General features: G+C 34.2%; 1 protein-coding gene across 2 annotated transcripts; it reads right to left on the bottom strand.

Annotated features, from left to right (window-relative positions):
- Window positions 1–3,866: 3,866 nt before the first annotated feature.
- Window positions 3,867–18,865, bottom strand: LOC136223008 (xanthine dehydrogenase 1-like). 2 transcript variants are annotated; one of them, XM_066010774.1, is made up of 14 exons: window positions 18,410–18,865; window positions 17,136–17,235; window positions 16,920–17,028; window positions 14,885–16,393; window positions 13,983–14,225; window positions 13,279–13,593; window positions 12,371–12,610; window positions 11,149–11,433; window positions 10,824–11,045; window positions 9,530–9,691; window positions 9,206–9,340; window positions 7,293–7,529; window positions 6,082–6,255; window positions 3,867–4,540 (listed from the first exon to the last, which is right to left on the bottom strand). In XM_066010774.1, exons 1-14 carry the CDS (start codon window positions 18,546–18,548, stop codon window positions 4,298–4,300), a joined length of 4,113 nt encoding a protein of 1,370 aa, XP_065866846.1. In that variant the 5' UTR covers window positions 18,549–18,865; the 3' UTR covers window positions 3,867–4,297. The 2 variants fall into 2 exon arrangements, with proteins under 2 accessions (XP_065866846.1, XP_065866854.1); XM_066010782.1 differs by lacking the exon at window positions 18,410–18,865 and having other exon boundaries at window positions 17,140–17,235.
- Between the last annotated feature and the right edge of the window lie 1,740 nt (window positions 18,866–20,605).

The following is a 20,605-nucleotide window of genomic DNA, read 5'->3' on the forward strand; positions in this document are numbered from 1 at the left end:
TAATGATAATTATAAAGAAAAACTATTAATTAAGGGCCAAAACGAGGCTTTTTCTTATCGTCTCATAATGAACTATGAAGTAATACATTAAAACCAATTAAGATGGCTTGAGTGGTTAAGGAATTTACGTCGTTTAAGCTGGATTTCATGTTTGAATCCTAATGCATGCAGAAAACTTTAAGTTAGAGAAGAAAATCCACCTAAAATGGTGTTTGACTAGTCTCGAACCGAGAAATCGGACAGTGATGACTTTTGTGGTGCGGATGTCTAACTACTAATAATAAGGTGGTGGTGATGGAGATGGAGGTGGCGGGGACTTGTAGAGATAGGGTGCAAGTGGTGACGGAGATGGAAGAGGTGGGGGAGAGAGTGGTGGTGGTGGGGATGGGGATGGAGACGGAAGCGGTGGAGATTTATAGAGATAAGGTGGAGGTGGAGGTGGTGATGGAGATGGAGGAGGTGAAGGTGAAGGCGACGGGGGTGGAGGTGGAGGAGACTTGTAGTAATGCGGCGGAGGAGGAGACGGAGATGGTGGTGGAGGTGACTTGTGGTGCCGGTGGTGGTGATGTGGCGGTGGAGGTGGTGACTTGTAAATATAAGGTGTCGGGGATGGATAATAAGACTCGTCGGTGGAGACCATATTAGCTACGAAGCTCAATACCGCGGAATACAAGACCAAGTAGTGTCGCCAAATGTTTGCCATTTACCAATTGAATTAGGGTTTTGAGACTTGGATTGCACTAAGGAATTGCAGTTTATATAGTAGTCTTCTTCTTCATTATTTTAGCATACAGTTAATTATTTTACTTTGCTTTAATTTTAATATTTCCAATTTGTAATAATTTCTTAAGTAAGTAAGAATGAAAATTGTGCTTTCCACTAGCCTGCCTCTAAATAAATCTCAAGTTACATGACTTGAAACAGGACCGTTACAGGAACAATATCCATATGAAGGCAGAATCTATATTGCATGAAAGTTTGGTTGAATTTTTATAACTTAGTGACTGAGTATTAGGGGTAAGGTGAGTGTTTCGGTTCTCGAGGCGGGTCCAATTTGACTCCGAATACTTTCAAACATCAATTATATCTAGGGTTAAGGTGCAAATATACCCCTAACGTTTTGGGTGAGAAGCAATTTTATTCCTAACGTCTAAAATGGTGCAATTTTATCCCTAATGTTGGAAGCCAAGAGCAATTTTACCCCTAACGTTGATAAATTGGGCTAATTTGAGAGTAATTCATCAAATTGTCTTCTCGGTCATGAATCTTGTCATCTATACTAAACACATGCGTTATTTTATCAGTAACAAATCACAAACATATGTTGGGATGTGAAAAAAATAAGAAAAAAATATTTGAAATATACTTTCTTTTGTACGAATTAGACAAAAAAATTCAAAAAATTCACCGAATTTATAAATATATATCTCCAATTTTATTATTAAATTACAAACAACATTATATCCTTTTTTTAGAATAAATTGATATGCAATTGTTGCAAAATAAAGAAAAAAAATGACTGTATTTTATAATAGTGTCTGAAATTGATCCAATTTATCAACGTTAGGAGTAAAATTGCTCTTGGCTACAAACATTAGGGGTAAAATTGCATCATTTTAGACGTTAGGGGTAAAATTGCTCATTACTCAAAATATTGGGGGTATTTTTGCACCTTAACCCTTATATCTAAGGAATTTCATGTGTTATTAACACAGTTACAGAAATCTTTATAAAAAAACACAATTAAATAAAAACATGTTAAAATGCTAACAACTAAGTATGCGATGTATAAATTAATTACATAAAAAATTATCAAAAGTGTCTAAAACTTTTATTGTGGTATTAATACAGTTACAAATAATCAATCAAAATGTTTCAATACAAATTTGTTTGAGAAGTTTGATGTGACACTTAAATAACAACCAAACCAACATTTTCAGAATTTTGATAGTATAAAGGTAAAAAGTGAATTGTTAAATACCGCCCCTTTTTACTAGTTACCACGCTCATTGGGACACTTTTGCCATTCTCATAATTTTGGTTAAAAACTAAAAAATCTCTCTCCAAAATCACAAACCCAAACAATAATAATTGAAATTATGAAAATAACTAATGTGTGACAACCTAAACCCCGAAAATGTATGATTACGAGTTGTAAACATTAAAATTTACGTTTTTCAGTCAAAAAATCATGAAAATAATGCGTATTTTTTGTGGCGATTTTGCATTTTTTGTTTGAAAAATTTTGCATTTTGATCACAAAAAAATGGAACAATATATCATTTTTCATCGCTAAAAATAAAACAATGGGCTGGGTGGGTGTTGGATCCGCCCAATCCATTGCTTGGGTGGGTGCTGGATCCACCTTGGCCAAATTTCGCTTTTTTTTTTTAATTCAAATTTTTCAGTTTTGAACTTTTTTTATAGAAAGAGTAAAATTATCTAAATTGGAACGGTGATAAGTAATTTGGGGGCGGTAAATAACAATATTCAAATTAGAGTTAAACTTACTTCATTTCATACATTAAGATTAAAATTACACTTCTTAGAAAAGAAGTTAAAGTCAAATTTGATCTTTATTCCTAAAATTAATATAAGTTAGAGAGAGTATACGGATAAAGAGGATGAGAGGAGTGAGAACTTTGTTTCCTTTAGGAGATTAATTTTTTGCTTTTTTTACGATATATGGGCAAACTTTCTATTTTTATACATTGTGGGCTGCTGGTATGAATTTTTGTCCTTTTAGATTCTTTAATGGATAGGGTGCTTGATGTTGATTGACTCATCTATTTATATTGGACTTATATGATTTAGGGTAAATAATTTATTAATCCCTTAGTTTTTATCTAACATACTGTTTAGTCCCTCTATTTTAAAAAATACATTGTAAAGTCCCTAGCTTTTGCCAATATTAACCATTTGGTCCTTTTGTCTAGTTTTTTTAGACTCGTAATCGTTATATTTTAGCATAAACATATATATATCGAATAACAGAGTAACATAATCAACTTGTATTATACTGTGGTTGTCTTAAAAGCTAAGATATGTTCGATTTAAAATCTAAAAAAATAGATAAAAGGACTATAAGGTTAATATTGGCAAAAGATAGGGACCTTAAAATATGTTTTTCAAAATAGGAGACTAAACAATGTGTTAGGTAAAAACTTGGGGGACTAATAAATTATTTACCCTATAATTTATGGGCCGAAGTAATAGATCATGTCAATAACTTTTGCCATAATTTTTTTTTTGAAAGAACTTTTGCCATAATCCTCTTATCCTCCTATTAAGATAAGAGGATTATGTCATATTTAGAGGTCCGCTTCCGACATGTATCTTGTGCTATTTTCACACAATCCTCTTATCCTCCTATTAAGATAAGAGGATTATGTCATATTTAGAGGTCGGCTTCCGACATGTATCTTGTGCTATTTTCACACGTGCTGTATTTTTAAAGTTTTATCATTTTCTATATCATTTTTTTCTTGTATTATTTTTATTTTACACATGTTTTTTAAAGTGCGTTCTTTGATCGGTATTGTGTTTGACAGGTGATTTTCACCTAATAAGTGGCCCGTGACCATTAGATCTAAACTTATTAAAATTCTATAGTGAAGATTTCCATTTAATCAGTGGTACCATTAGATCTAAACTTATTAAAATTTTATAATGAAAATCATCATAGGTAATAGTGAATGACCAAATTCACTTGGTCAATCACTGACTAAGTGAAAATTACTGTATGTTTGACATTCTGTTCTTGCTTTCTACGTATTTCTCTTCAATTAGTGATCGATTAGAAAAGTAGTTAGCTGTTACAGATTCAGCATTTGGATAAAAGCATAACAAATTTTAGAGTCAATATGTGACATAATTATTATTTTTATTACATTTATATTATATATATATATAATCATACGGTACATATATGTTATATAACGGCTAATGACACTACTTAACACCCTTCTGCATTCTTAGAAGATATAGCAATGCAGTTTCAGAATAATGTACAATGAGATATACAAGTGTAAAATGGAAAGAAACAGAGTGATGGAACGTCTTGTTCGTTGTTCAACGATTTCTGATCTCTAATGGATATCTCGGTAGGATTCCAACAAACCCAGATGAAGTTCTAACGATCTATGAAAGAAAAAAGAACTAATGTATCTTAATCATTTCATTCATGAGGATCCGGATGAGAGTTCGTGTGTCCAGTTCTGTAGTAAAGATGGAATTCAGAAAGAACCATTAACTATAACCCCAAAAGAACCCGACTAAACTAGGTCCTAATGAGCGATCAAACACTAAGCTTGGGGCGGTAATCGGAGTTAGTAAATGGTGCTGTGAAATCATCTAAACAAGCCATTCGTATGCGTTCAGGTGTTGCTGGATTGTCAAGAGGAAACCATTCATGATGTCCAACTTCTGATCTTGCAGCCATAATAGCATCTTTTATGGCAAAAAATACTGCTGAAGCAAGGAAAAATGGTGGCTCCCCAACGGCTTTAGATGAATGTATAGCCTTCACATTTGGATGACCCTATGCACAAAATTAACCAAATTAAATGTTTGATAATCTATGTTGTACGAAATTGTAGGACACGGAAACAGAAAAAAAAACGTTATTTCTAAAACATAGTTTCCAAAACATAGGTAGGAAACATAAATGGAAACCGAATCAGAAACGAAACTGAAACAGGCACCAAAGGCGGAAACGCTACTAAAGAGGAGTTTCCATGCAACATAGATGTTAATTAATCAAAGGCTCAACTATGCTGCACGGAAACATTGATTTCAAAGTGTTTCATGTTTCTGAAACCTTCTGAAACTAAAATTCTCGGAAACTTGTACCAACATTGTTTCCTCCACGATTCTGTTTCCTATATTTTCTACAAATATCGTTTTCTGGTTTCAGTTTTCTGTGTCTGTTTCTGTATAACATTAGGACAAAGATCCAACAAACTGATCTAGACAAAACAATATTTTTGGTCCCTGAATTTGATCAATGACTTTCGACCGTGGACTTCAAATTTGGTGCGGTTTAACCCTTGGATTTTGATTTTTGATAAATGTATCTCTTAATGAAAATAAACATCACACTTTGAATGCCACGCACATTACCCACATTCAAAAAGAAGAGAATCAGAATTTTGTTCATGGTCTAATACATCTATAGCTCCAACTTTGAGAACAACAGATTAGTTCCTTGAAGTTGCAGAAAATGACATCATTAACCCTCCTAAGTCCTACGTGGTAGAACAAATGAAGATTTGGACAAGTTGAAGCCCATAATACTTTAAACAAATTCAAAGGGGTAATCGGTCACTTTAATCAAATTTAAAGAGTTAATTTGTCGGTTTCAAAGTTTGGAAGGACAATTGATATTATGGCCAACTTGGAGGGGCTATATATGTATTAGGGCTTTGTTCATTAAGGCGCATATTTTTGTGAATGCCAAGTGTCATGATTTTGTCCATAAGGGCTACATTTTAACAAAAATCAAAATCTAAGGGCTAAAAATCTCACCAAATCAAAGTTCAAGGGAAAAGTCAAAATAAATTTGCCTAGTACAGACAAAAAAAATACATCATTTTGCCCAAAAACTATATCGGATTTGTGCCTTATTTAATGTTTTGATAATATTTTTACTAGGCCAATTCTAAACTTCTTCATAAGAAGCAAAGACTTTTGCCATCTCTTCTCCACATACATCTCTAGGCCTCTGTACTCCCTATACTAAGCAAACGACCTATCTACCCCCTTAACATGTTTAAAGTACTCTATTGACTCCTTGAACATTATGAAAGAGGCCTCTTAACCTCCTAATTTGCTTACAATGATCTATTTGCTCCCTGAATTTGCTAAAAGTGATGCGCACTTCAACTTATCCAAAATCTCCGTTTGCTCCACCATATAGATTTAGAGGTCAATAGATCACTTTAAAAAAGTTTAGGGAGTAAATGGAATGTTTCCAAAATATAGGGGGACAATTGACTTTTATAGACAAGTACCTAGGAATGTATTAGGAAAGAAAGATGTACCGTTTCGGTTTTCAAGTTATCCATGCATTTAAAAGCATACCTTTAGAAGAGAAACACTGAATTTCAATGGGACATCATTTATGGAAGGTATTTTGTAACTTCCAGGGCCACATGTATACAAGCAACCCGGCAGTATCCACTTATGAGCAGAGTCGCCCCATTTAAGCTCTTCCAAGGCTACCCAACCCAAGCCTTGTATAAATGCTCCTTCAACCTGCAATGAGTTAAGAGAGTACAGCAAAAAAGTCAAATGCATATTTCCACATGATTCCTTAAGCAAAACATTACTTAAGTTGATGCCATATAGTTTGCAACATTTTGTTCAAAGCCCTATTCTATTCTATCTATAGTTTTCGGTTCGGGATGAGCCTGATGTAGCAGGCAGGTGCTGCTCCCATGCTCGGGTCTCCATGTGGAAAGAGGAGTTATATGGTAATTCAGTGATAAGCCCAAGTTGTTGCCTAGATATTCTTATCTAGACGTAGCCCTGTGGAATCAATGATGAACTCTTGGTAATGCTACATTATTAAAAAATAATTATAGAAATTTCACTCGAGAGAGACCAAAGCCCAGGCTCAATGTGGAAGACTTGCATTTCAGGGGGAAATTGTTAGGGTGCAAGTGTGAGTAGGTATTGGAAATCTCACATTTGAATAAGAGATGAGTGAAGGATATATAATTGGGAAAAACCAATTAACCTACTATCTTAAAGATTTGGGTTGGATATAATAACAAGCACATAAGTGTACTCCTACAAAAGGTGCAGAGTTTCTCCTCAATGTCCATCTTCAGCTCTTATCCCGAGTCAATCTCCCGAGTGTTCAAATTCTGGTAACTCTATGTTAATGGAATTTTAACACATGGTAAGATGGATCTGTGTTGAACATGCTTCAAGCCCAAGGCACATTCGCGTATGAAGATGTGTCAGAGATAATAGAAACTATTTTTGGGACCTTAATCTAGGACCTTAATCTATCAGTTTAAGATTTTAGGTTAAATGGTTCCTTGACATGATATTAGACCATCTTAGACCAAGTGGTCGAGAATTTAAATCCTGACAACACTATTTGTTAATGCAATTTTAACACATGTTAAGCTGCGCCTATGTTGTACATGCTTTTAAGTCCAAGGGGAATTCACGTGAAAAGTGTATCAGCGATAATAATAAAAGCTATTATTAGGTCTTACCTATCAACTTAAAATTTTGAACGACACATGGCACGATATCAGAAGTCGGGAAAGAAAAACTACCTGTCCAACATCAATTGCTGGATTGAGAGAATAGCCAAGATCCATGATCAGATTAGCTGCCCTTGTGTGAAAATCTCCTGTCAAAGTGTCAATCTCAACCTCGGCAAAGGCAGCCCCATAGGTGTAGTACCTAAATGGGTTTCCTTTACCAGTTATCCAATCAAAGCCGATTTCAGGTGTAATGTGAAATCCATGAGCAGAAAGGTCTATTCTTTGCACATAGCATGCACCCGCCAACTGTAAGAAACAAGTTTGAAACAAATTAAATTGGGGTTATAAATGACTATGACCTTACTGAGAGAATAAAGATAAGATGCAACTTCTTCTGACCAGATATTCAACAGATGATCTAAGGCTACAAAATAGAGTACTATCATGAACAAGATTACACTTAGAAATTTCCTTATACCATATAGCAACACAATCTCCTGTTTTGTAGATTATTTCCCCAGTGGTTCTTATTAGTTACAAATTTCCAAGTCTTTACCGTTTTTCATTCATGAAGTTGATTTTCATAAGAGAACGACACCATAACATATTAACATGAATAAATAACATAATAAGATCTGCTGGTAGTTGAAGTATCAAACACTATCTAATAAATATAAATGATAAACTCGGACACAGAAAAACGTGAGAACCCATACAATTTCAACAATAAATAAAAGGGTAAATAATTATAAAGTCCTTATGTTTTTGCTTAGTATACTAGTAGGTCCATCATATTGTTATAAGGTCCTTAAGTTTTATTTTAATCAACTCTTTAGTCCTTCCATTTGTTCTTATAGATGAAAGTCCAAATTGCCCCTAGTTATTTAATAAAAAAAAACTCATTTACATAAAAAAAAAAAAATTCTTTAGTCCTTTCATTTGTTTTTATTTACATAAAAAAACTTATCTTTTAGTTTCAAATTTAATCTAAATAGTTTTAATAAAGTTTATGAAGTATATATACACCAAAATTTATATAATTATATATACTAATCATTAAAAATGTATTTTTATTCTCTTAAATTTTTATTTTTTAATATAATGTCTTTAAACTAACATTAAATATTAATAAAAAATTTAAAAATCATATTTTTTCTTCATTTATAAAATTTATTAGAGATAAATAAATATTGCTTTTTACAAAAACTTATATAGTTTTGCTTCTATTTTGATAATTTTTGAAATATTTTTCACTCATTTTTAGTCAATAAATTTTAGGCTACTAAATTAAAGTTCTATAATTATATAAAATTCAATAAATTAAATACTTAATATTGTAGAGATTATGTAGGAAAAAAGGAGGAAAAAAAACATAAAATAGGAAAATAGATGTTTTATTATTAAAACATAGAGTAAAGGGTAATTTTAGTGTTTTGAAATTTATTTGGTATAGTTTGACCATTGACTCAAACATAAGGGCTAAGGAGTTAATGAACACAAAAACTCAGGGACTATATAATTATTTCTAAAAACAAAAGCACTGACAAGTGTATTAAGTAAAAACTCAGGGACCTTATAATTATTTACCCTAAATAAAAAATAGGGGTAAAATACATCCATGACCCTGAACTATACCGTAATAACATTATGGCTCCTAGACTTATTTTTTGACATGAAAATCCTTGAACTTTACATTACAACAACATTAAAGACCAAATCAACAAAAAAAGAAATAACAAAATGATGATCTAGACAATTTTGACTGCTTCATTGGCTCTTTTTATGGTCAAAACCCTATTTTACCCTCATCAACGGACTTTTGTTGATTTGGACAGCAATGCAAAGTTCAAGGATTTTGATATCGAAAAATTAAGTTTAGGGACCATAATGTTAGTACTGCCATAGTTCAGGGGCCATAAATGTAATTTATCCCAAAAAAGTACATTAGAATTGTTTTTGTAGAAAGCAAAGAAAAATGTTACCTCAGCAAATGAGGTAAAATTATGTTTTGAAGCAACAGGCTCCATTCGTGCCTTTATCTGCTCACATGCATCCAATACTGCTGCCCCATACATATCAGAGCTTGCGGAAGCAGCTGTAGGGGATGAATTAGGTACCTGTAAAAAATTGAATATTGACATGGACAAAATGCAAACTTTAACCAGAAGAAAAGATTAAAAAACGTTTCAAAACATTGGAAGTGACAAAATGTGTCCATCACAAAAGTAAAGTCTCTAGAAGAAAGATCACTTCCCAAAACATCAAACAACGTCAAATGTGAGGTTACAAACATATAGTCTTCATACCTTATCAGTGCTCGTCTCGGATATGAACACAGAACTGAGAGGGATATTAAATGCAGAAGCAGCAACTTGAGCCACTTTTGTATGTAAACCTTGCCCCATCTCAACACCTCCATGTGTAACTAAAACAGTTCCATCTGTGTAGACATGAACAAGAGCACCTGCCTACAGTCATTGGAAAGAGACGTAATAAAAATATTCATGTCAGAAATCATATAGACATTACTTTGGATGCTTCGTTCATAGCAACAATACAAAGAGCTTTTTAAGCAAGATGCAATTTCTCTTGGCAACCAATATAAACGATGATATTTGTGAACATGATTAAAGGTAGAGGTGGCAATTGTGTATACAACTCGACAACACAACACGAACCCAATACCAATTTAGTGAGTTAGTGTTTTATTAAACATGTATTAGGTCATTTTTGGGTTGGCACACAAATTTTTTGGGTTGGGTAAAGGTTGACCTGCTAACTCAAAAAACATGTATTAGGTCATTTTTGGGTTGGCATGCAAATTTTTGACTTGCGCACTTGCTAACTCGAAAATGATACAAACATTTAAAATCATTATACCCTATCATGTTTTTACATGTCACCTTAATTATTGAAGGTAATAAAATTACAATTATCAACTGCGATCACGACTCAAACCTCGCATATTTTTACATATCATCCTTAATAAAGATAGTAAAATTACACGACTCATAATACACATTACACGCACCCAACATGATATTAGCAATTTAAAGGGCTTACTAAATAGATCTTGGGAAAAACTTCTGGATGGTGAGGGTTAAACGGCTAATCCAAAAATGACAAAATATTTAAAAATGTTATTATATCCTCCCATATCTATATATGTCCATAAAATTACATGTGAGGTAGTAAAGTGAACAAGACATGAAATCGATACTAACTCAATTAGATTGACACAATTATGAGACGAAACGTTTTGGGTTTGGGTTAGGGTTAACTCATTGGACATTAATCCGATAATTGACACGACATGAATACAACAACTCACGCAAATTGCCACCCCTAATTCAAGGGAATGATTACAAGTCAGTGCCTATTTCGCCTATTTATGTAACTTTTGCGTGGAAAGTAAGTTTCAATATCAAATACAACTATTTTTTTTTTTTTCCATGCTGTAAATCACATTACAAAATTAATAAAATTGGAAGTCTGATGCAAACGATCATTCACAGCAACAGCTCACAGAAGGTGGTATTAGCTGAAAGGTAATATTCCAAGACTATTGAATGAAGACAAACCAAGGATGCCAAAATTTACCTGGTTCATCAGCTTCGTAGTAAATGATATGCCAAATTTTGTTGGAATCATTGCAACACCACGCTTCTTCCAGCGGTTGGCAAGATTAAATTGGTTAGCATCTTCTTGAGCCTTGAGAAAGTTGCTAGATAGCTTCAGTTCATTCCATAGCTGGGCTAGTGTACAATATTGAAGTTGTTGGCCATAATGTGTTACTGATCCATCAGTTTGAAAATTTATTTCCTAGAAGGAATTGGAATATGTTAGAAAAGAATTTGGAAAAGAATTCGACAAAATAAGTTACTGTAGATAAAATGATTAGCTCGATAACCATCTCATAACTTACTCTTATCTCTTGTGGACATTTTTTGAGCTCTAGAGCAATTCTTTGAACCCAATTTTCAGTTATAAGCATTCCCTGAGGACCCCCAAATCCTCTGAAGGCAGTATGACTTGGAAAATTGGTAAAGCAAACCCGACCCTTTACTCTGAGGTTTGGTATCTCATAGACATTATCCGAATGAAACATGGCACGTTCGAGAATAGCAAGAGACAGGTCCAAAGAATTTCCAGCGTTGTTGTAAATTTGAAGATCCAAGGCAAGGATTTTCCCTTCATTAGTAAAACCAACCTGATGAGTAGTTTTTAGTGATCATCAATTCTGTTCAATAATTTTATAATCCAATGAAGCAGAACGAAACATAAATTCATTGACTAAGAAAGCAAGGACATAATTTAATGTAATTTGCAGGTTACTGGTCCCTTGAGAAGGTGTCAAATGGGTTGGTGGGCCATAAACATGTCGTGTCAACCAACTCAAGTGACCCGTTAAGGGTCTAATCTAACACAGCCCATTTAACAAAAGGGTTGACATGATATGACACGAAATTTAAACAGATAACACGATTAATTAAATGAATTGAATATGAGTCAAAATAACAAAGCCTCTTTGACACAATTAACCTATTGCAAAACATGTAGTCGACTAAATGGGTTATTAAAACCCACCTACTCATTTAACCAATTACAAAATTTATTAATAAAATAGAATTTGTAGGGAAAGGAGAATCGTATATAACTATATATATATATATATATATATATATATAGACACTAGGTAAAATGACTTATAAACCCATCATAATATATATTATTTACAAATATATTTAGCATTAAATGGGTCAGGTTGACACGACCCGCCAACTCGTCAAAAATTATACGCATCATAACAAGTTAACAGGTCAATCCGCGACATGGACATTTATTTTACAGGTTAAACGTGTCAATCTCTTGAAGACCCGAACCCGTTAAGCTTTAACCCTAATCTTTTAAATTTGCAGGTTACGAGAACTGCGTTGTCATGTCATGGCCCATTTGACAGCCCTACTTCGGAAAGCACATTGCCAGAAAATACAGAAAAATAATTGTAAAATTCTCCACTATGTTTTAAAATACCATATGAAGATTACCTTGTAATTTATCATGCAGTCTAGTGGAGCAAACTTAAAAAACAAAATTAGAGTACGAGTGTATAAGTCATAATCCAGTTTAAGCACAGGTGATGATACCTTGTACTTCCCAAGAAAGCTATGTCGTTGCCCAGTAATCATCATGTCTATATCTCTGTCTAAAATTATTTTCACTGGTCGATTCAACAGATATGATGGGACAGAAGCTGCAGCAGCGAGGAAAGCAGACCTTGTTTCCTTCCCACCAAATCCACCACCAATTCTTTTAGTTTTACAAACTACTTTTGACATTGGAAGACCAAGAACATGAGCCACATACTTCTGATGCTTCTGAGGAGCCTGTGCAAAGAGAACGACACCGTGAAACTACTGTGAGGATCATATTGCAGCAGTATGATAACATATTTACCTCATATAGACATTTGAACAGCTTATAATTAAACTGAAACTCAAAGAGCAGCAAGATGAAAGCTTGAATAATTTTATATATTCTCTTCAAGATTCAGAATAAAGTTTACCTGGAACCTCAAAATATATTCCAGTCTAGTTAAGTTTTGTCAACTTCTATTAATCAAGTGCTAAACAAAAATTTCAATGATTATGTTCAATTCGGGGGATTTAAAGGTTATTGGTAATTCAGGATGGTGTGGATGACTGTAGCATTCTGGGTCTGATCTTGGGACCCAGCCCAATGCAGAAGTCATTTGACCCTAGACATAATCAGTTAATTACATCTATGGTCTCCCAACTATCAGAAATGGAATAGAAATGCCCTAAATCTTAAATTCTTAACGAGAAAGCCATTGCCGTTCAACTTTTGTTTCACCCGGAGATGCCACTTGGATGGCAGGTTATCAAAATCCCACCATATGGGAAATAAAAACAAAATATCATTTTATTTTGTTTTGTTTTCATCAGCTATTTTTTTTACTTCATTGCGTTAATTCTGAATATAGGAGGGAAAAATACAACTCTTCCATTAACAAGTTTAAATGGGAATAACTTACTTGGGTTGATGAAACCATATGAACTTCGCTTCCACCATCCATTGTCCAAATCAAACTACCTTGTGGCTCCAAGTAAAAGTGTTCTTGACCACCCACTTGAACTTCCCCCTCTATAACTTTGTCGCATATGCCTGACTCAAAACAGAGTTCAACATCACCCGTTTTCAAACACTTCTCTGTGTTAGGATGGAAACTCCCAGCATCAATGGCTTCCTGTATAGATAATATAGCTGGAAGGTCTTTATATTCCACATTAACTTTCCTTGCCGCAAGTTTTGCATTTTCATGTGTATCTGCAACCACAATACCTATAACCTGCAGAAAGCATACATGTGAAACCGTGGCCTTGGAATCTTGAAGAGAAGATAATAGTATTAAAAAAAAAAAAAAAAAAAAAAAATTAAAGATTAGTCTTGCATCAAGAAATTCAAGCATTAAAAAAAAACTGCTTCCTGCAAAAATCTCTGAAGTCTACGGAGTTTCTTGTTCAGAGGCTGCTTTTTGGCCATAAAAATGTCATGGCCTTTCAATTAACTTATTATCTGAAAACAAAAGCTGATACAACTCTATCTTAAAGACTGATAAAACAATTGCTTTATGAATGCTCCACATAATTTCTTATTCTGGCAGAGATATTAATCTATTGAACTTTTCAGAAAAATACATGAACAAAAGCTCAAGTCAGATTATAGTATGCTTCTTACCTGACCAACACAAGTGACGAACTCAGAAGCAAATAACTCCTCATCGTCAATAATTGGGCCAATGTGATTGTCACCTGGAACATCTTTTGCGAAGAACACCCCAGCAAATCCAGGTGAAGACTTGGCTGCTGAAACATCTATTGAAACAATTTGAGCATGAGGTTTTTTACTCAGTACTAATGCAGCATGCAATCCATTTGAAGGCATCGGCGTATCATCAACATATTCTGCCTCCCCTGTAACCTAGACAATGTAAAAGATAGAGAAGATCGTGAAGATACTTATTTTTAGGCACAGAGAACCTGGAAGAGAAACTAATGACAGAGAGAGTCTTGGAACCTATACTTCTATCTAGATATATCAAATTAATCCTCAAAAAAGTGCACACCCAATTTTGAATTGATTCATGAATCAATCAGAAAAAAAAAAAAAAAAAAAAATAGAACAGACTTTCTAAATATGATTTCAGTTAATTTAACCTTAAGAGAAAATATCAAATGATAACAGGTTCTTTTTCAACATTACAATTAGTGTCAGATATTAATATGAATTGGGCCTTTAACAATCAGCTTAAGCTTTTAGTTCAAATGGTTCCATGACATGGTATCAAAGCCTCTTTGACCAAGTGATCAAGGGTTCGAATCATGCAACCTCATTTGTTGATTTAATTGCAGGACATGATAATATGAGTCTGTGTTGTGCACACTTCAAGCCAATTGGCATTCGAGTGTTAAGCTTATAGTTAAAGGCCCAATTCATATTAATATCTGACACACCCCCGCACACGAATGACTACTTGAGTTGATCATATTTACCAAGAAAATGGAACATGAATTTATATGAGACCTATCTATCCTTCACAAGCATGTGATGCATGAATTCTCCTGTAATTAAACAAGTACCTGAAGTTTAGATGAGAGATGAACCTCAGGAGAACCCACAGCTGTCCCAAGTTTCTTAATCTCAAAGTCCTGAGTTCCAACAACTGACGGTCGATGGAATGGCTGTACAGCTGAGAGATGAGATAATGGTATAGTACCCATGATGGATTTGTTTCCATTCATCTGTTGTGAAATCCACAGGAAAAATTTGAAGAAGAAACTGAGAGTTAAGGATCTCCGAAACTCCACCATCCCACCTGGTGCATCTTCCTTAATCAAAATATTTGTCTCCAGGACTTTCAAAGCACCCAGCAAGAGCTCCTGGTTCCAATTCTTCCCAATGAGAAACTCCTTTGTTTTTATTGCAGACAAAGAGAGAGGAGCTACACCGCCATAAGCAATTGCTGCATCAGAAACTATCCACTCTTCTCCTTTTTCCTCAAGGAAGACACGCATTCCGGCATTTACAATTGCAATATCATCATCCCTCCTGTGAGCCTGCTTAAATTCTTTCACAAACTCAAAGGGCCTAGTCCATGGTAAGAATACCGAGAGTAAAACTTCATCACTTGCAAGATCCACCTTTCTATAACCTAGGAAGAATTCCTCTGCCAGGGTTGTCCGAATCTTCCCTTTGCAATCAATTATTCGAAATTCTGCTCTTGAAGCCATCCAAAGAGGATTCAAGTCCGATATTGGACTGGCAGTACATATATTCCCTCCCACAGATGCAACATTTCTTATCTGCTTCCCCGCAAACCATTTTAATTGTTCAATAAAAGCCTTACAGGAAGATGTTTTATTACCACCAACTTCACCTACAACCTTTCTGAGCAGTTTCAGGAGTTCAGACAGTTTTACTGCAGCACCAATCTCTAAGCCATCAGCCTTGGCGCTCAATATATTGAGTTCAGGTACATGAGAAACACAGATTAAAACCTGATATTGCATTCTCTTCAGTCTCATCTCTATCCCAACCTCAGTATTACCAACCAATAATTTTGCATCTGGGTATTTTTCTTTTAACTCTAGAAATTGTTGGAGTTGTAAAGGTCTATACCACTTAAGCCCACCAAACCCACTTAGACTTAAAGGAGGTAGTTTTCTCATAATCAGTTCAGGAGGAAATATAAGTTCTTTGTCAGTATATATGCTCCCATTTACCTCACTATAAGACCTAGGTTCATAACCATTCCCACTAGCTACACTAAGGGTGCAGTTGCCAGGATCAGTAACAGTTTCTGATTTACATGAGCAGGGTTTACCAGTTGACGGACACACAGATTGACCTCCTTGTAAATTTACTTCAGAATTACAAGTGTATAATGCATCATTACTTTTGGCAAAAACACGAAATGCATCAACAATTGGTCTGTAACCAGTGCAACGACACAAATTTCCAGCAAGGCATTCTTCAATTTGCTCTTCGGAAGGTGGTGTTTGGCTTGACCTTAGTAGTGCATACATAGACATGATAAATCCAGGAGTACAAAATCCACATTGGGAGCCATGCAATTGTACCAATGATTCCTGCGGAAATTAACAAGAACCAAGAGTACTTAATAGCCGAAGTAACTCGTTTACCTTGAGCTGTATGAGAGAGAGAGAGAGTTATTTTGGATGCCTCGGCATAAATAAATACTTCAAGTTAAACTTGTAAGAACTTTTCCATGTTATTAACAATACTATTTATATAACTGATTCTTGGAATTGATTGATCATGTTTTTATTTTTAGTACTGCAGTTTCAAATATCATGAAACATATAAAATATTTGCAGAACTTTCTAATTCAAGCTTTTCAATTCGATTTCAGCTCTTCGAATCCATATTTCCAAGTTTGCAAATAATCTTAACATGCATCACAAGGGAATAAAGAAATTCGATCCAGAAAAAGAAAATATGTATCTAATACCATGTAATGCACAATAAGGTCAGAAATATATACCCAAACTTGCATCATCTACTAATGAGTGCCATACTACAAACATTTATCTTTTGAAATCATCCAAAGATCCTTGGCTACACAGCATGAAAAAGATAAAACAACATAATTACTTGAATAGGATGCAAGCCGCTTTTCCGGTTCCCAATTCCCTCCACTGTAATTACATGCATTCCTTCCACTGAATACAGAGGGGCCAAGCATGCATTGACAGCATAATGCCTGGAAAAAGATATAAAGGTGATATTACCAAATAAATGCCAAGACACAAAAGAATATCTGAAAGTCATGTAAACTCTAGCTAGAGAAAAAAAGAGAATGGGACTCACACACATTTCTTTAGCCTATTGTCATAATGAGAAACCATAACAGTGCAAGCACCACAACCACCTTCACCGCAGCCTAGTTTGGTTCCCGTCAAGCCAATATCTTCAGAAAAAATAAAATAAGAGTTAGATGCCACAGCTAAGACAATATTTGAAGTAATATTCAAGGCACAGATGTGACATATCCGATTAATCACATGTCCACAATTTGAAATTTCTATACCAAATAAATGAGATACACATTACACATCAAATATGGATTGTTTAGTGCCACTACATCCATTCAAGTCACTCAGCTATCATACTTGCATCAGCTTAGTGCAGCAAGCGCAATCTTATGCTATAAATCATACAAAATCCAAAAATGCCAAAAGCCCACAATCAACTGCCCTGGAAAGGCACGACAAGAATAAGAACCCAAAAAGTAAGCAGGCCTATATAAATACAAGCAGGTTAAGGTGACTTAGATTCAATTGATATACAGGTCAAAGACCGGCAAATTTACCAAGTATACGCCCATCTAAGTGGTCTCCCATACATTGTCAAAAAAAGAAAAACGTAAGAGAAAAGAATAAATTGGGCCTAATACATCTCTAACCCTCAAACATGTCCAGAAAAGTCTAATGGCCCCTCCAACTTTGAAAATGACCCATTAGGCCCTTGAACTTGCTTAAAGTGACATGATTAACCCCCAAGTCCTATATGGCAGAGCAGATTTGGACAAGTTAAAGCGTGCATCACTTTAAGTGAATTCAAGGTGTCAATAGTTAGGTCAATAGGTACTCTAAGCAAGTTCAGGATTCAATAGATCACTTTAAAGCAAGTTTAAGTGTTGTCAAAGTTCGAGGTGACAATCGGCTTTTATGGCCAATTTAGAGCGACTGCGTACATATTAGGGCTATAAATTTACTCGCTTGTATGTGATGTGATCAATTACATAGCTCAGCAGATTAAAGTTGTTAAACTAAATTCTCAGATGAACATAGCTGATTCTAAACAAGATGTGCGAATAATTTCTTCCCCGCAGAATTCCTAAAGCACGATAATACAAGATAGTAGAAGAAGAAAAAAACACTAGGGGATCATCAACTTATTTCCTAATTAAACCAACAGTCGAAGAGTTCTGCATCATCAATAGTTACTTTAACAAAAGTAACCTAACCAAATAAAATTATTAGATACAGTTCGTGTGAAAAGTAAAACAATCAATTTGAGTCTAAAAATAGCAGTTTGTGGACAACCAACAAGAAGTGACTACATCTACATGAAATGATTACCTCTGAGATACTCGATGAGAGTTAAGTGAGCTAAACCATCAGGCAACACTCTTCGAACTCCATTGACGTATAAGATTGCCTCCTTTGCTGACTCCTCCCCAATCTGCACCACTACTCCCTCGTTTTTGAGAGAGCCCATCTCTATTTTGCGCCAAAACTCACTGAAGAAACAAATTCAAGCGCGCAGATATCCAATCCAAGCAATCAACAAGAGAGAGTAGAATAGTAAGAATCTACTCACTTGATCCTTGTATAGGAACAGGAGTGTTCGTATTAAGGAAATTAATAAGAATCACAATCACCGCCAACAAAAAGGAAGGTTGATAAAATTGGGTAAACACAGATGGCGATTGATTTATGTGACAGATGATCTGAATTATTGAAATTGAGTACGTAATATAGATAAAAGCTTAAAATCTTTAGAATATCCAAAGTGATTCCTAGAAAGAACAGATGGATCCTGTCTGTAGTAATAGTTTGTTTATAATTATCAGAATGGATAAAATACACCGACCTTTATTCAAGTTTGGAATCAATTCTACAAATTTCACTAAATTTTATTTTATTTTTCAATAATACTAGGATAGGATAAGTTACCAAAATAAGCTACGGGTATTTGCCCTACAATTTAGACTACAAATATAAAATAGTATCAAGATTTAATGTTTACAAAAAAAAAAAAATAGTTTCGACAACAAAACCTAACAATTTGTTTGTATTGATGTGTTATGTTCTGATCTCTCTTCATCTATACTTACAGTTGGAAAAACTTAACGAAATAATATAAATGATGTGTCCGACCTAAATTGGTACTATTTTGTAACGTTAAATCTATATTTATACTATTTTGTACGTAGAGACTAAATTGATAATTTCCAAAAACCTTAAGCCTCTTTTGATACTTTATCCCTATTTAATATTGTAGCCGATAATGGGTAGCGGGTACCCGGTGAATATTTTCATTCTCATCTCATATTCGTTAGGAGTTTTTTTTAATTCCTTTCACGTTTTAGGGTTCAGATATTCCGATTTATATCGGGTAGTACCTGTTGAGATGCAAGTGTGAGTTAGTTGATGTTAAAAGTCCCACATTGGAAGATTGTGAGATTGGTGAATGGTATATAATTGGGAAGGATCCATTAACCCACTAACTTAGGTTTTTGGGTTAAGTGTGGTGTCAAGCTCATTACTATATCCATTCACAAGGCTCAAAGTTTCTCGTCGATTTGTAGGTGGATATTAATAATATTATATTTTTATTTTTACAAACGCAACTATGTGATTTGCCCACCTAAGAAGAGTGGCTTCTAGCCTACATCAAACAACTAAGAAAGTAACTACATGAAAGGCAAGCTATTTTTTAGATGGCGTAATGGACTAGAGGTCGGACTGGTTACAGAATAGGGATTGGTGAATTCAAAATTTTACATTTGGGGTAACTTTGTTAGAATTTGGTTGATAACGACCTCGAAATGAAAATTTTCAAGAGTTAAATGATATTTAAACAACTTTAATTCTTTCAACTTTTTAGGTTTTAGGTTATTTAGGTGTTTTTTTTTACAAGAGGGAAAGTTAATGTTTAGAGAGAGAAAACTCAAAAAATGATGCTTTTGAAAAATTAAAAATATGATTCCATAGTAAATATGATACTAAACAATTTTAATACTTGAAAATTTTCATTTTGAAGCTTATCAGCCAAATTTGGCAAAGTAAAAAAATACAAAATTTTGTAAACCATAGAGTTGCATATGTAAAGAAAAACACCACGGGTACCCATCTGCAAATCCGTGTAACCACGTAGTATTTACTTTTAATTAACCCTAATTTTATTGAAATTAATTATGAAATATTCAGTAATTTTATTTTTTTTTAAATAAAGTTAAAGGCTCTCAATGTAATTTACCTTTATCATAATAACCAGGGCCGACCCTGGGTCTAGGTCCAGAATGTGCCAGTCTAGGATCAAGGGTTGGAGGGAGCTTAAAAAAAATTAGTGCTATATATATATATGAAAGTTAATTTTTTTTTTTAATATAGATAGCGATAAAATCATATAAGATGACCTAATTCTTTTTGAAAGGTCATTGATAAAAAAAAATTACAAAGTCTACCCAACCTTATAAATTAATAAATTTTATATTAAGAAGGTCCTTATTAATTATTTTATCTAGAGCCTCTAAATTGCCAGGACCGGTC

The sequence above is a fragment of the Euphorbia lathyris genome, chromosome 1 (genome assembly GCF_963576675.1).
Source record: "Euphorbia lathyris chromosome 1, ddEupLath1.1, whole genome shotgun sequence".
Classification (NCBI taxonomy): Eukaryota; Viridiplantae; Streptophyta; class Magnoliopsida; order Malpighiales; family Euphorbiaceae; genus Euphorbia; species Euphorbia lathyris.

Coding starts and splice junctions, on each gene's coding strand:
- LOC136223008 (XM_066010774.1), bottom strand. CDS start 18,548: ATGGGCTCTCTCAAAAACGAGGGAGTAGTGGTGCAGATTGGGGAGGAG. Junction 17,029..17,135: donor AATAGGCTAAAGAAATGTGT/GTGAGTCCCATT, acceptor ATCTTTTTCCAG/GCATTATGCTGTCAATGCAT. Junction 16,394..16,919: donor GCGGCTTGCATCCTATTCAA/GTAATTATGTTG, acceptor TAATTTCCGCAG/GAATCATTGGTACAATTGCA.